Source organism: Phacochoerus africanus, chromosome X, assembly GCF_016906955.1.
Source record: "Phacochoerus africanus isolate WHEZ1 chromosome X, ROS_Pafr_v1, whole genome shotgun sequence".
NCBI classification, from domain to species: Eukaryota; Metazoa; Chordata; class Mammalia; order Artiodactyla; family Suidae; genus Phacochoerus; species Phacochoerus africanus.
Window position 1 is genome coordinate 130,131,890 of NC_062560.1, and position 15,060 is coordinate 130,146,949.

General features: G+C 67.0%; 3 protein-coding genes across 8 annotated transcripts; 2 read left to right on the plus strand and 1 right to left on the minus strand.

Moving 5' to 3' along the window:
* The first annotated feature begins 10 nt into the window (after positions 1 to 10).
* LOC125118370 (protein EOLA1-like) lies at positions 11 to 4,957 on the plus strand. Of its 6 annotated transcripts, none has more exons than XM_047764767.1 (5): positions 11 to 175; positions 804 to 873; positions 2,944 to 3,016; positions 3,108 to 3,389; positions 4,128 to 4,957. In XM_047764767.1, the coding sequence occupies exons 4-5, from the start codon at positions 3,137 to 3,139 to the stop codon at positions 4,349 to 4,351; spliced, it is 477 nt and encodes a 158-aa protein (XP_047620723.1). In that variant the 5' UTR covers positions 11 to 175; positions 804 to 873; positions 2,944 to 3,016; positions 3,108 to 3,136; the 3' UTR covers positions 4,352 to 4,957. The 6 variants fall into 6 exon arrangements, with proteins under 6 accessions (XP_047620723.1, XP_047620726.1, XP_047620724.1 ...); XM_047764770.1 differs by having other exon boundaries at positions 804 to 854; XM_047764768.1 differs by lacking the exon at positions 2,944 to 3,016.
* A 598-nt stretch (positions 4,958 to 5,555) lies between these two features.
* LOC125118371 (heat shock transcription factor, X-linked member 3-like) lies at positions 5,556 to 7,077 on the minus strand. Its single transcript, XM_047764771.1, has 2 exons — positions 6,598 to 7,077; positions 5,556 to 6,233 (listed from the first exon to the last, which is right to left on the minus strand). Exons 1-2 carry the CDS (start codon positions 7,075 to 7,077, stop codon positions 5,655 to 5,657), a joined length of 1,059 nt encoding a protein of 352 aa, XP_047620727.1. The 3' UTR covers positions 5,556 to 5,654.
* Positions 7,078 to 12,065: 4,988 nt separating this feature from the next.
* LOC125118167 (melanoma-associated antigen 10-like) lies at positions 12,066 to 12,833 on the plus strand. The gene has a single exon (XM_047764295.1). The coding sequence runs from the start codon at positions 12,066 to 12,068 to the stop codon at positions 12,831 to 12,833; it is 768 nt and encodes a 255-aa protein (XP_047620251.1).
* Positions 12,834 to 15,060: the final 2,227 nt, after the last annotated feature.

Sequence of the window (15,060 nt, forward strand, 5' to 3'; positions counted from 1 at the left end):
CGTGCGTCCGCCCGGGCACGAAGGAGCGACTGCGTTTGCGCAGTGCCGCGCGCTGAAAGCACGCCCGCGGTGCCACCTGTCCGCGGTCCCGGGTCCCCGAGGCGGAGGACTGTCCTACCCGGTGGCCGAAGCCGGGCCCTCCCCGCGCGCCCACCACCCGCCGCGGCTGCGGACGGTACCTCTAGGCAGGGGTTTCCTGGGACTGGGAGCGCGCACGGGGCGGCCGAGGCCGCACTTGCTGTTCCCTCCACCGCCACCATCCCACGCTGTGTGTGTGTGTGTGTGTGTGTCCCGGTGACGCGGGGCTGCGGTCCAGTCCTGCCCTCCCGCCTCCCGCCAGGCCCCCAGGCTGTGACCTCATCGCGGACTCCTGACCCCCGCCGTGCGGTGCTCAGCTGCTCCTCCCAGGCTCCCCCTCCCAGTGGCACTAGCCGCGATGCCATGGAGGGTGACTGGCTGGCTGTAGGACCCCCAGGTCCTTCCCACCTGACATGTGCGGGGAGGTGTCTCCAGCTGGACCTGGGGGTCCACTGGGCTGTGAGAACACGATCAGTCAGTCGTGCGGGACGGATTTGAGTGCTGGGCTGGGACTCATGGGGACCCTGACTCAGCCAGCAGGGCTGGAGAGCCCCACTGCCCTGCTGCAGAACCAGCCCTGAGTGAGCGCTTGTGGTCATGTGCGGTTCTCCTGAGGAGGGCCCTCCTGGGGCCCGGGGGTCTCCAGTCCCTGCTCTGGCTCCTCTGCCAGCACTGCTGTCTTGTAGCTGATGAGCTTTGCTCTCATCCCTCTGGTCCTCGTGCAGGTGAAGACACGGAGGCAAGAGGAAGAGGTTGCTCCGCGGGCCGCCGAGCAGGTGCCTTGTGCCTGGAGAGGTAGGGGGGCCCTCGGCACCCTTCTTCCCTTTAGGGCGACATCAGCTCTCTCCAGGGATGCCGCCCACACAGTTCAGGTGTCATGGGTGTGCTTTGGTGGCGGCACTGAGAAGAGGGTTGGCTGAGAAGCAGTGGCGGAAACTGGCACACCTGAGCTCGAGTCACATACCCCAGAGAGGAACCAGACGGGGCCAGGCCACAGGGGCCAGCCAGCCTCCCCCATGCCCGATCCAGACAGAGTGAATAGGGCGCCCCTTTGTCACCCACCAGGTTGGCGCAGGTGAAGCGGGCTGATGATGCTCAGGGCCAAGCAGCATGTGAGGAGCCCCTGCCTGTGGGCCGTGGGGTGCACACGGGAGCCTTTGTGGGGGTGTCGCTGGCGTGGGGAGGCATCTCGGGGTGTGCGCCGTGCGGCCGGGGCCTCACGCGGTCTTCAGTCCGTGTGTGTTGATGGCGGCGGAGAGTGGGACCCCTCGAGCAGGGGAAGAGGCTGTAACTTGAGAACGGGACCCCACGTAGGCGGTGACACTGTGACATGGAGGAAGACGCCTGAGGTGCTGGAGTGGAGACACCACTCGGCACCCCGTGGCGACCTCTGCGCTCATTTGCCTGGACAGTCGTGTCAGAGTCCCCCCCACGGGGTGGCTTAAACTGCAGATCCGTGTGTTAGCTCAGGTCCTGGAGGCTGGAAGCCCGAGGTCAAGGCTCTTGTGAGGGCGGCTGTGAGCGGGAATCTGTCTCAGCCCTCCCGTCGCTGCCGGGCCTTTGCTGGCACTCCTCGGCCTCCCCTGGCTGGTACAGCTCTGCCTCCGGCTTCGCACGGAGTCCCCGTGTGCCTCTGTCTCTGCATGTCCCCATTCTAGGAGGCCTCGGTCCTGTTAGATGAGGGCCCCTCCTAATGCGCACATGGGAACATGATGAGCCCTGTAAAGACCTGTCCTTTCCATGGAAGGTCCTGCCGCGAGGTACTTGGGCTTGATTGGTCCGCCCGTGGATTTGGGGGAAGCCTCGGAACCCGTAACCGCCTGCCAAGGCCCTGAGGGAGGGGGACAGGTGGAATGGTCCGGGGATGGAGGGAAGGCCTTCATGGCCGTGGGGGGGCGAAGAAAGAGAGAGGGGGCAGGAGCCAGGCGCGGTGGGGCCCGGTGGGTGCTGGTGAGAAGGGTGGATCAGCTCTGCTTGGGGAAGGAAACCCCTGGAAGGAAGTGGGCCAGGTGCCTTGGGCGCCTCGTCCCCCGACCTCACGGCCACGTGGGAACTGAGGCTCCTCTTTGTGGTGCGGCGACGTGGCTGAGGCTCAGGCCGTGGCCCTGCTCCTCCTGCCGCCAGCTGTGCCTCAGCGAGGAGGGGGAGGGGCCCCTCCAGGGACGAGCAGAGCAGACGGGGCCCAGGGTGCCTGCAGTCGGGCCCCCGGGAGTCACGGGCTGCCTCTTTGTTCCTGGGCGCCTGGTCCTCAGCTGTAGAGTGGGGGGTGACAGTAACCGAACCGCCTGGGTTCTCTGATGATTGGATTCTGCCCTCCCTGGATGGGGTCCGCCCCAGGGCCGGGGCGTGGAGCGGGACCGAGGGCACCAGGGCCTGTGCTGGTCTCCTGTGTCCTGTCTCTGGGCTCCGGTTGGGGGCAGGGCATCTGCTGACAGCGGAGGGCAGAGGTGCAGGAAGGGTGGGAGGAGGGTGGCTCCCAAAGGTCTGGGGAGGAGACTGCTGGCGGGCCGCCTGAGACCCGTGGGGCTGCCGCCGGGCCTGGCTGAGGTTGGATACCAAGGGCTTGCCTGCCCTCCGCAGCCCTGGAGCAGGGCGGGGAAGATGGGGCATCTGTGATGCTTTGGGCGGGGCAGGGGCAGGGGCGGGGCCGGGGGCGGAGCCAAGCCCGGACTGTCCAGCTCTGTGCCAGGAGGGGGCTGGAGCCTGGCCGCTCTGCTGTGGAGCCATGGGGCCCTCGGTCCTCTGTGCTCCCCCCGGAGCCCAGGGGCCTCTGTTGTAGAACTGACCACATGCCTTTCCCTCGCTGTCCCCACCCTCCTTCGTGCGCTCCCCACGGACTCCATCGGACGGGCGCCCCCCCCCCAGTGCCAGGCCCTGTCTGCTGAGCGCGTGGACGCAGGAGGAAGGAGCCGGCGCTCTCTGGTCCCCCTCCCCCCGGGTCAGTGGGCTCTCGGGGCGCGTTGGGGTGCGGTCAGGGCCATGGGCCGGGCGGCAGGCCCGCTGACCCCTGTGCTTCTGTGTTTCCGCAGCCGCGCGAGGCCCGGGGAGCTGTGCGGACATGAAGTTCGGCTGCCTGTCCTTCCGGCAGCCGTATGCGGGTTTCGTCTTAAACGGGGTCAAGACCCTGGAGACGCGCTGGCGGCCCCTGCTCAGCAGCCAGCGGCACCGCACGCTGGCCGTGCACATCGCGCACAGGGACTGGGAAGACGCTGCCTGGCGGGAGCTGCTGGGGGAGCGGCTGGGGATGAGCGCCGCCCAGATCCAGGCCCTGCTGCAGGCCGGGGAGAAGTTCGGCCGCGGGGTGATAGCGGGCAAGTGGCCCCGGGGAGCCCTGCTCAGGCACCTGCGCGGGCCGCCCCTCAGGCTGGCTGGCACCCCGGCTTCTGTGCCTGTTTGCTTGGGAACCGCTTGATGTGGGGGCTGAGCTTCCTCGACGCAGCGCCGCTTCAGAGGGGCAGCGAGGCCCTGGGCTGGGGTCGGGCCGAGGTTGCCGTTTGTGATCTGAGAGGCAGAGGCGGGCCAGGCCTGCATGTGGCCGTCCCCTCTCTGCGTGCACGTGGGTCTGTGTGTGCCCATGGCCCAGACCACGAGAGGCAACACGGTGCCCAGAGGCAGTCAGGTGGTCTCTGACCAGCCCTGGGGGCTTCCTGAACGAGTCCCCAACCCCTCCCTGGTGGAGGTCCCCGTTGGCACCTGTCACCTGGTGAGTTGCTTGGGGACCTGATCACGCATCGGTTCCCCGCACTGGCCGGGGCCCTTCTCGTCTGTGCCCGCTGCCTTCAGCGGTCGGGCCGGGACCTGCCCTGCCGGGGACCCGGGTGGGGTCGTTGAGGCCCAGGCCTCCCCTTTTCATTTGTCTCCCCCCTCGGCCTTGCCCCGAGCTCCCTGAGCAGAGGTTGGCGCATCCCAAATGCTCAGCCAGAGGGACCCGACCCCCTGCTTCACCTCTAGCGGTTGTGACGCTGAAGAGCCCTGCTCTCCGGGGGGGGGGGGGGGGGGGCTTGGTTTAGGGGAGGGAGACAGCCGTGCGCTTCTCTCTCTGTGCGCAGGGCTCGTGGACGTCGGGGACACCGTGCTGTGCCCAGAAGACCTGAGTGCCGATGAGCTCGTGGAGCTGGAGAACCAAGCGGTCCTGACCGGCCTGCAGCACAAGTACCTGACGGCGCTCGCGAACCCCCGGTGGCTGCTGGAGCCCGTCCCCAGGAGAGGCGGGAGGGACGTCTTCCAGGTCGACATCCCCGAGCACCTGATCCCCTTTGGGCAGGAAGCCTGACCAGCGTGGGCTCTCGAGGGAAGGTGACCGAGAGACCGGCTGAACCGTGACGCTGTCAACTCGCCGTCGCGCCCAGACGTGCCCATCTGGTTCTGTCTGGATTGGCGCCGCCCACTCTGTGCTGTTGGCGGACACAGATGTGACACTCGGGTGCCAGGATCGGGGGGGGGGGGGCTCCCTGTGCGCTGCCACTCGGGGCTCGGTGACAGCATCTCGAGGACTTGGACCTTTAGGCAAAGGGGCAGCTGCCCTGGCCTTGCTTGGGTCCTGCTGATCTAGACGTGATAGGGAGAGGGGTTTGGAGAGAACCGGGGGGTGTTTGCCCCCTTTGCTCCGGTGAAGACTCCTAGGATGTTTGAACAGCGTCGGGGCCGGTGGGGAAGGCTGGCAGCGGGCACTGAAGGCTTGCCTGGGAGTGACCGGCCGGCGACGGCCTGGTTCCCGGGGAAGGGGACGGCCGACTCAGAAACGGGGCGCTGTCTGTCCGCGCAGGGGCTGCCTCTTGTCCCGTTGAAAAGCATCCCCAGGCTCAGGAAGCGCACGCGTGAGCCGTGCTGCTTCACGTCCAAAGAAAGGCCCCTAAATCCAGCCCTGCTGGCAAGGTGAGAAGTGCTGCCGTTCCCTTGCTGGACACCTTTTACTGATGGGTGGGCTTTGGGCTCGTGTGTTAGCGGGGTTTCTAGTGCCTGTTGCCTGTGCGGGTGACGGGCTTTCCGCCAGGTGTTGGCCGGAGCGGCCTGTCCCCGGTGAGCCAGGCTGCCCTGCTCACCCGTCCCTTGGCGGGGGGTGGCGGGGGGGTGGCCCTGGCTTCCGGGGTCTTCTTTGGGAGGCCCTGGACGGTGAGCAGAGGACGCTCAGCTGCTGATCAGAAACTTCTGGCATCCCAAGGGGGCCCGTGAGGAAGACCTTTCGGGCTGCAGCACGCACGAGGGGTGGGACATGCTGCCCACGGTCAGGAGCCGGGCCGCTCTGTCTCCTGACCGGCAGGCAAGGCCCGGGGACCAGACCTTCCGGGGCTGGCCCAGTGCCCCAGCCACATCCTTGGCCGCGTGTGCGACATGCTGCCGCTTCAAGTGCAAGCGGACGACGGGACCGAAGCCGACTCGGGCCGGGGTTTGCAGCCTCGCGGGGCTTCCGTGGGGACGTGTGGCGAACAGAAGGTGAGAGAGAGAGAGAGCACAGACTCGCGGTTCTCATTCCGTGGTTTATTTCCTCCCGTGGGGTTTTGCTCGTCTTTATTGAGGCCCAGGCTGGGTTTCTGGTTCGGGGTGGTGCTTTTTGTCTGTGACCAGGGCCCGCGCGCTCAGGGACTTGGGTTGTCCTTGAACGGCTCGCAGAGGGCACTCTTGTGATCTGAGGAGCCCTCCTGCCCCTCGTCCCCTTCGGGGGCCTCGTTTGGGGCCGTGACTGGAAGGGCCACCAGGAGGATGGAGGAGCAGATGGTGTACAGAGACAGCACCGAGCCGTACGCTGGGCAAACCGGGAGGCTGGTGGGCACGTCCCCTGCACTGTCACTTCCGGCGGTAGCCGGGGGCCCACACATGACATTCCTGGACGTGCCCTCCCCACTGGGGCCACCTTGCTCACGGAGGGGCTGGTGTGCCCCGGCCTGCCCGGCTACACTGCTCCTGGACCAGAGGCCAGAGAACGTGAAAGCCCGGGTGGCACCGGGCCCCTGAGCACTGGGAGCTTCCTTCGGGGCCTTGGAGCTGGCGGCCTCCTTGGTGGGATCCTGGAGACGGAGCCGCGGGGAGCGTCTCGTGGGCAGGAGCTGCTTCTTTCTCTTTGGGCCCGGCCCGCTGGTTCCCCGCGGAACCCGCGCTCCCTGGATGTTCTCGACCAGCAGAGGCTTGTCTCTCTGAAAGTTGGAGTTGCGGTAGATCTGAAACGAGAGGGGTCAGGTTAGCCGTTCCGGGAGAAAAGAGGCGCCCTCCCCCGAGGGCCCGCAGGAGCCGGGGGTCAGAGGCCTCCGCCTCGCCTGGCACGAGCTCACGCCGCCTGGGCCCAGGTGTTCGCCTAGCTGCCTGCCACCAAGTGACCCCCCCGGATCTGTGCCGCCCCCCCCCGCAGGTTTTCTCTAAGGGGTGGGTTTAAGGGCACAGGCTCGCTCTTGGCCCCTTTAGCCCCGTCTCCGGTGAAGAAGGCGCCCCTCGGAAAGGGGAGCCTCTGGGCCCGTCCGGCGTCTGGTCTGCCCGGAAGAGGCTGGCGCAGCCGCGAGCGTAGGGCGCAGAGGGCCACTACGCTACCATCATCCGCTCCTTGCCCGGAGAGCCCGCCGAAGGGCCGGCCGGGCGTAGTTTGCTGAATCCGTGGAGGTTCAGCTGCCGGATGAAGCCCTTCAAGCTGTCTGCCTCCAAGATGCTCTCCGCGCCTCTGCGGTGGAGAACCTCCCTCTGGAAGAGCTCCTGGTCGATGACCACCGCGTCGCCCGCGTCGTTCCAGCGCACAGACGGGAAGGCCTCGTCCTCCGCCACCATCCAGAGCTTTCTGGGGAAGGAGAGCCCGAGCCCGCGGCTGTTCGCCGAGCCGACGGCGCCTCGGCTGGGGCCCGGGGCGGGCGGGTTGTCTCGGGGGCCTGGCTCTGGGCTCTCGGCTCCGTCTCCGCGCTTCTCCGGGGCCTCCCTCGAGTCCCCCCCAGGATCCGGGGAGGGGCCTGGTGCCGGCTCCCCCTCAGCCAATGGGGCCCGCGTGGCTGGGCCTGCCTCGTGGCTACTCGGACTCGCCATGGACCAAGGCTAGATCCGGAGCAGCGGCCTCTGCCCGAGGCCGTATCTCGGGCCTCTCGGGTCAGAAGTGCCTTCCGTCCGGGTGGGGTCGCCCAATAAATACGGTCCGCAGCGTTCCAGAATCTCGGTCGTGGGGTAACCGGCCGCTGAAGTCGTTCTCTTCTGTCCTGGTCACGGGATGTCACAAAGGTGGTCTCGAGGGGGAGCCCGGCGCGGTGTGGGGGAGGGGAGGGGTCCGGGCCCCCAGCGCCTCTCGTTCCTCCAAGTAGAGAAAGGAGGGCTCAGCTTCCCAGGAGAGGCTCCCGCCTGCGGCCGGGCCCCTCGTCTCAAGGGGCCAGGCCTGTGTGGGTCGAGGCGCGTGATCCTGTCCCCACGCCCATCCCCAGAGATGGGGAGGCTCGGGGCTGGCCTCTGGGTTGCTGGAGGGCAGCCCCGGTTAGTCCCAGCTGGGCGACCCCCTGGACCGCAGGGCCCCTGGCGCCCGTCCCTCCCAGCAGGTGGCGGTCCCGCGCGGGCCGCTCGCCTTAGCCTCGGTTGGTGGCCCTCCCCCTCCCCCCCCCCGCACCCTGCCACCGGCTTGGGTCTCTCCCAGCTGCCCCCGCTGCTAGGTTGGGGCTGTGCAGATGGGCCCGAACAGAGTCCTGTGGCCTGGCCCCTGGGCCCAGCTGTCCCCACGCCGGGACTCCCGTTCAACATCAGTGTCCCACAGGCGCCTCAGACCCAGGGTTCCCCACAAGGCCGCGTGGGCGTGGATGGCCACAGCCTCCCAGGGGCTTCGGAGCCTCCTTTCGAGCTCTGCTTGCCCCCAGCCTCATCCCTGTCCACGTCACAGGGGGATTGCCTTTAGCTGCCGTTGCTTCCCATTGAGACGTCTCACTGCCCAGGAGAGCTCCCTTGGGAACACCTGCCTTGGTCCTTTTCCGGTCACCTCCCCAGACCCTCGGGCTCAGCCTCCCGCAAGGCTGCCCCCAAACCCCTATTTGCTTTCCACTCGGGGAAAGCACAGCTTCCCTGGCCCCAGCTTCCTGGCCTCCCACCTCCACCGTCGGTCTCCTGGGTCGCGCCCCTCTGAAGTCCCACATGTGGCTTCGGCATGTCCGGCCCTGTTGAAAGCAGCGTCTCCGCGGCCTGCTCCCCTTGCCAGCCCGGCCCTCCTCCCCGCAGCCCCCTCCACCCCCGCCCCTCTCCCGCCCTTCCCTTGGGGGCAGGACTTGCTTTGCTGGCAGGTTAGATCCTTTCCAAGGGGCCAGCTCGACCCAGACTCACAAGGAGGCAAGGAGACCTCCCACGGGCTGAGCTAGACAGGCCTGCGGGGAGCCCCGGCCACGTGGACTTGACAAGAGAGGCGGGTCTGGGTGGGGGATGGGAGGAAGCCCGCATGAGGGGCCTCTGTCTTCTCCCTGGGGGCGGGGGGGGGGTGGGGTGGGGTACGCCCGTGGGCTTGGCCATGTGTGTGCTCCAGCCCTTGTGGGCGACGTTGGTCTTACCAGTCACCGTGTCGGGGATGGAGTGGCAGCTCGGAAGGCCCATCTGCAAGGAGCCTCGGTCCTTGTCCCAGCTCTGCCGCTCCGCAGGGCCACTTGCCCCTTCCGAGGGCTCTGCCTTGGTGCTAAAAGAGGAGAACAGAGAGGGTTCGAAGGGTCCCTTCAGCGCAAGGACCGGGAGGGACCCTTGATGGAGCTCCCGGGCCTAGATCGGCGTGGGCCCTGGTCTCTGTGCTTCCAAGCAGGCTTCCAAGCATTGCTCCGGGTCATTTCATCCCAGAGGACTTGACCTTAGAGGCTGGGAAGGTCAAGGGAGGCCCTGGGTGGCGTCTCCGAAGGGGCTGTGCGTGGGGTCAGCCCGGCGGTGAGGCCGCCCCTCCCTCCCCGCCGGGGACCTGCCTGGCTGGCTGTGGGTTTTCTCGCCCTTGGCCTGGGACGCTTCAGTCGCTCAAACACAAGCCCTGGGGCCGTCCGAGGCCTGCCTCTTCCAGCCTCAGCCTCCAGCCCCTGCGCTTGGCCTACCCGCCCTGGTGTCCGCCAGCCCAGAGGCCCTCGGGCCGCTGTCCGTCACCGTCGGCTGGGCGCTGTTCTGGGACACACCACGCGCTCCCTGTCGGGAACGGTGCTCCTGCTGCCCCCGCGGGTGGCCGGGCCCCTCTCTGTCCAGGGTCCGGCTTCCACTTCAAGGCCGCCTCCCGGGTCAGGCCTTCCTCCAGGCCTGGGCCCCCAGCCCAGCTGCCGCGGCCCGTCCCTGGACTGTCCCTAGGCACGGGGCCCTCCTGTGCCCCCCCAGGGGTGGGTGTGTCTGTCCCCCCTCCAGACCAGGAAGGGGGTGGTAGAGGAGGGGCGAGACCACCACGTGAACCGGGTCCCCAGCGTGTACACTGGATTGAACAGCCTTCTGTGCCACCAGGAGCTGGCTTTAGTGGCCGTGAACACAGCTCCGCCTGTAAGGGGCACAGTCACCTTGGCGGTGCTGACTGCTCTGCAGGGCTGCACAGTGACCCTTCTCGGCTGTCCCGGGCAGGTGGCAGGGAAGGGCCACCCCCAGCCCTGGAGGCGGGAGTGGCGGCCCAGGTTCCACTGTGAGGAGGATGGAGAGCGGGAGCGGCCCCCCCCGCACCGCCTAGCCCACCCCTCCCCCCGGGCCGGGGGCGTCCAGTCCGCCCGGAAGCCACCCGCTCGCGGCCGCGGCCGCAGCAAAGGAGGGTTTCTTGTCCGATGATGTCTCATCAGGCAGGCAGTCGTCCAAGGCTAAGGGCGCGCGGGCCGACCTGTCCTGGCGGAGAGACACCGCGCGGTGGCGCTGGGCGCGGCGGGCCTTTCCAGGGGAGCCCCTTGCGGGCTTGCTTCCAGCCCCTTTGCTCCCTGGCGGAAGGGAGACCCGGTTCCAGGGCTGCCCCGGGGGTCCCTTCCCTCCAGAAGCTGCAAAGTCTCCTCTAGGGACCTTGTCCCAGGAGGCACGGTGTCGTTCTGGTCAGCGCCAGGTAATCCCAGTCCAGTCTCTCTGTCTCGCTGGCTCTGGCTCTCTCGGTCTCAGCGACAAGCAGGACAGCAGGGCCCCAGAGCACGTGGCCGCCAGTCCTGACTCCCTGACATCCGGGTCTCAGAGAGACTGGGGACCTGGTACAGGGATGCGCGGGGCCTCAGGTGGGCTAAGGGGAGGGACCGGGCGCCATCAAACACAAATTGGGGCCCCTGAGGGTTCGAGGACGGAGGGGACCCGGGACGCCAGAAGAGAGTGGGCCCTGGGGAGGCCGCAGGGCGGGGAGAGCACGTGGCCCCGTGTCCCGATTCCCGGACATCCGGGTCTCCGAGAGCCCGGGGACCGCGTCTCAGGCGCCAGGAGGCGGGGGACCCTCAGGTGGGCCTGCCACGTGCTGCCCGAGTCAAGGTCGGTACCCTGAGGGAGGCCTGAGGGGAGCCTGAACTCCAGAGCAGAGGTGGCCTGGGGAGGCCACAGGGCGCCACGACCACGGGTCCCAGAGAGCCTGGGGCCCTGGTCCAAGGCGGGGCGGGGCCTGAGGTGGGCCGAGGGGAGGGGCTCGGGCTGAGGCCTCAGGATGAGGAGCCCGAGCGCGGGGGGAGGGCCGCCGGGACCCCGAGTCGGAGGGGAGCTCAGCGACGCCCTCCCCGGAAGTCAGCCCCACCCCACCCCCCACCCCCCGCCTCGGGAGCGACGAGCACGTGGCCCCGTGGCCCGACTTCCTGACATCCGGGTCTCAGGGCGACTGGGGCCCTGGGATAAAAGGCGGGGCCTCCAGGGGGCAGAGGGAGCATCCGGGGTCCCGCCGGCACCCAGGTGAGGCCGCTCGGGGAGGCCCGAGAGACGCCGAGGCCTGGAACCGAGAGGGCGCGGGGCGGCCCCGGGCCGGGATGTGCCCACGAGGCCGGGCCCGTCGTCGGCTCCCGGGGCCCGGACAGACTGGGGCCTCGGAGAGACGAGCGGGCTCCACACGGGCAAACGGGGCGATGCCGGGCGTCCGGGCTGGGTCGCGGCCCTCAGATCCCGGCACAGCGAGGGAGCCTTTCTTTGCCCTGGCGCGGGGAGCAGGAGGCCCGGGGGAAGGATGAGCAGAGGACGCGGTTCCTGACCTCTGGCTGAGGGTCTCCGGGCCAGGAGGTCCCTGGACTGAGGGGTGGGGCTTCGGGGCGGCGGAGGGTGGACGCCCAGGACCCCCGGGGAGCACGGAGCAGACCCCCCCCCCCCGGCAGAGGGGCCCGGGCAGAGAGCTGCCCTGTGCTGGGTGCTGGGAAGCCAGGGAGAGGGGCGCACCCAGCAGTCTCCCCGGCCTCAGACCCGGGGGGAGGGGGGGGCGGCTGGGCAGGTGTGGCCACGTGTGGGCCCCTCACCTCTTCCGGGTCCGCGTGGGGTCTCGTTCTGAGTTTCCCTCAGGCTCGCAGGGGAGAGGGCCTGGGCCTGGCAAGAAAAGGCGAGCAGAGGCCGGAGCCCTGAGGGGACCACCCAGCGGGGACTGGGGGCCCTCCCAGAGTCCAGTTCAACCGTCCTTCCAGCACTGGAGGCCCGGGCTGCGCCACGGTCTACACCCGCGGTGCCCCTCCACTCCTCTTACAGAGTCTCCAGGAACCGGAGGTGAAGGCCCAGGTGTGAGGCCCGCGTCCTCGTGTCACAGAGCAGGAGGCCCAGGCCGTGCCAGGCATCCAGGTGAGGTGTGGGCCCCGAGTGTGGCCCCGGGGGCTCCCCATCCCAGAGCAGAGGGCACCCCACAAGGCCAAGTCACCCCATCCCCAGGGAGCCCCAGATCCACACGCTGAGCCGGCTGCACCCTGAGGAGCCACCTTGCGACCCCTTTCAGGGTCACAGGGGACAGGCCGCCCAGGAGGAGAGCCCCCGTGAGGCCCGAGAGCCCCCCTAAGGAGGAGACATGTAGGGAGGTGGCTGCGGTGCTCAGCCCGGGCCCCTCCCCCCCTCCCTCTGTCCCAGGCCCAGGGTCCCCATCTGTCACCTGTCCACATTCCTTTCAGCTGTCCGGCCCTGTCATCATGCCTGTGGATCGGCTGAGTGACCTCCGCAACATGGTGGTCCAGCTGTTCGGGTCTGAGGAGGCGGCGACCCCATCGCCCTCCTCCTCCTCAGGCCCCCCGCCCTCCTCTGTGGAAGCGGAGGCATCGCAACAAGATGCACTGCTGGCGATGATGGCTGACCTGGTGGAGTTCCTGCTCCTCAAGTATCGTGCTAAGGAGCCCATTGCCAAGGCAGAGATGCTGAACGTGGTCCCCAGAGATGCCCAGGACCAGTTCCCTGACGTCCTGAGCCGCGCCTCCGAGTGCATGCTGCTGGTCTTTGGCTTGGATCTGAAGGAGGTGGACCCGGGCGAGCACACCTACGCCCTGGTCCCCACCCTGGGCCTCACCTGGGATGGGGTGCTGAGCGATGAGCACAGCCTGCCCAAGACCGGCCTCCTGGTGGTGGTCCTGGTCGTGATTTTCCTACAGGGGGACTGCGCCCCCGAGGAGGTGGTCTGGGAAACACTGGGTGTCATGGGGGTGTGTGCCGGGAAGGTGCACTGCATCTATGGGGAGCCCAGGGTGCTCCTCACCCAGGTGTGGGTGCAGGAGGGGTACCTGGAGTACCGCCAGGTGCCCCACAGCGACCCCGCCCGCTACGAGTTCCTCTGGGGTCGCCGAGCCCACGAGGAGACCAGCAAGTTGAAAGTCCTGGAGCATCTGCTCAGGGTCAATGGGACGGGTCCCAGGTCCCGCCCATCACAGTCTGCGGAGGCGGTGAGGGAGGAGGAAGAGGGGCCCTGAGCCCGAGGGGCGCCCAGGCTCCTTGCAGGCCAGCAGCTTGTCCAGCAGCTTCGCTCTGTGTTTGAAGAGCGAGCAGGCAGCCTGCCAAGGAGCGGGGGTGGGCGAGGGGGGCACACAGCGTGGGGCAGCCTTGGGTGCCTTTTCTTTGTGAGCACGTGGGTTTTCAGCCCTGTTTCCTTTAGTCGTGTTTGTAATGCTGTTCCGTTCACCAGAAATCTTGATAAACTTCAGGGTCTAACTTGGCGAACTGTATCAACCACACGCGTATTGGTACTTACCTCGTTCAAGAAGACGGATTTGCCTTTCTGTAACAGACGTTTGTCAGTGTGCCATTTGATTTAGTGACCCTGAGCCAGAGGACATGCCGCTGGAATCAGAATGGTTTGGGAAATGTGACAGTCCTTAGCAGTAAATGAGATGGGCCATGAATTCACTCAATAAAATTAAAACGGTTAAGCCTTGCTTCCTATCCTACCTGTGTGTCATTCTTTAAAACTAAATATCTTTTTTCTTTTTTTTTTTTTGCCTTTTCCTGGGCCACACCACGGCATATGGAGGACCCCAGGCTAGAGGTCGAATCAGAGCTATAGCCGCCAGCCTACGCCACAGCCACAGCCACGCGGGATCCTTAACCCACTGAGCAAGGTCGAGGACCGACCCCCAAACCTCATGGTTCCTCGTCGGATTTCTTAACCACTGAGCCACGCCGGGAACGCGGGAACACCTATCTTGAGTTGGATGTGTGTGGTTTTGTTCAGAAAGCAGGAGACGAGGCATCTGCGTCCGTAAGACCTCTGCTCACTGGCTCCTTTACTCCCAGACTCTCCCTGAGCCTCTGCTCTCTGGAAGGCCCCGCGTTCCGAGTGGGGACACGGCAAATCCGGACACAGCCCTCACCCAGAACGAGCGTCTAGGAGGCGCAACGATGAGAAGGACGGTGGAGAGATGCCTCCCCCGTCCCACAGAGCAAGTGGAAACGGGGCGGGCACGGGGGCTGCAGGAGCGAGCACCCGAGGCTGAGCGGCCCGAGCCGGGGCGGTTCGGGGCTGCGGGACGGACGCCTTCTGCGGGAGGCGAATATGATGAAGTCGCGCGAGGTGGCGGCGGCCCAGCCCGTGGCCGCCGTGTCTTCGCGGGGAGAGGCAAGCCTGAAATGCCCGCTTGCAGGAGACGTTCCCTTTGGGTCATGGGCACAGCTCCCGGGGCCGCAGGTGAACGTTGCCTTTGGTCAGGGAGGGGCAGACCCCTGCTTCTCCCGCCTGAGGTTCTTCATGTATATTCCAAGGATACTCAGTATTTTCCAAATGGGCCATGCGTGGAGTTTGGTTCGTTATCTACTCGGTCTTGCTGTTACATCGTGGAAGCAGTTTTGCTACCCACCCCCAGTTGTTCCGTAGGATTTCAGTGGGGTGTCTGCTTTGAAACTGGCTCCTGGAGTTCCCATCGTGGCTCACTGGAAACGAATCTGACTGGCATCCATGCGGTTGCAGGTTCGCTCCCTGGCCTCGCTCCGGGGGTTAAGGATCTGGCGTTGCCGGGAGCTGTGGTGTAGGTCGCAGACGCGGCTGGGATTTTGCATTGCTGTGGCTGTGGTGTAGGCCAGCGGCTACAGCTGCGATTCCATCCATAGCCTGGGACCCTCCATATGCTGATCAGCTGCGGGGGCGATTCTAAAGAACAAAAGAGAAAGAGCAACTGGCTGCTGGGAACAGCCACTGCCAGAGCCGTTTCCCTAGCCAGTCAGAGGCCAAAGGCGTGGATGAGGAATGGTCCCGAGGACCTGGGGGAGGATAGGTCCCCGGGGGCTGCACTCCAGAGCCTCTGGACGCTCCTCGGAGGGGAAAGATGGCTCCTTTTGACACGCTAGCCTGGTTTTCCAAGGAACATCCTCAGCCCTCCTCCCACGGACTCTCGCCACGTTCCTGTCCCCCTGCAGGTGGCGACTTGCCTTTTGCCTGATGGCGCGTGTGAACGGGTCAGGAAGTTCTGGCGAGTGGAGGGCACCCGCGACTGTCCCTGCGTCCAAAGGAAAGAGCCCGTTCGCAGCCTGGGGAGACCCTGGTGTCACCGTGCAGGGGAGGGCAGGACAGTGCTGTGGGGGGGGGGGGGGGCGTAGGGAGAAGCCTCCCTGCTGCCACGGGCGGGATCTTGGCAACTAAACCAGTCTGGGGTTCGAACGCCGCTTGTGCATGGGCGTCCCTGGAAAACAAGGCAGGATCGCCAGGCC

Excerpts from the sequence above, each read along its gene's own strand:
- LOC125118370 (XM_047764764.1), top strand. The coding sequence starts at position 768 with ATGAGCTTTGCTCTCATCCCTCTGGTCCTCGTGCAGGTGAAGACACGG. Across the intron at positions 3,017-3,107 it reads TCTGGTCCCCCTCCCCCCGG|CCGCGCGAGGCCCGGGGAGC; the intron begins GTCAGTGGGCTC and ends GTGTTTCCGCAG. Across the intron at positions 3,390-4,127 it reads CGGCCGCGGGGTGATAGCGG|GGCTCGTGGACGTCGGGGAC; the intron begins GCAAGTGGCCCC and ends CTCTGTGCGCAG.
- LOC125118371 (XM_047764771.1), bottom strand. The coding sequence starts at position 7,077 with ATGGCGAGTCCGAGTAGCCACGAGGCAGGCCCAGCCACGCGGGCCCCA. Across the intron at positions 6,234-6,597 it reads CGGGCAAGGAGCGGATGATG|ATCTACCGCAACTCCAACTT; the intron begins GTAGCGTAGTGG and ends CTCTCGTTTCAG.
- LOC125118167 (XM_047764295.1), top strand. The coding sequence starts at position 12,066 with ATGCCTGTGGATCGGCTGAGTGACCTCCGCAACATGGTGGTCCAGCTG.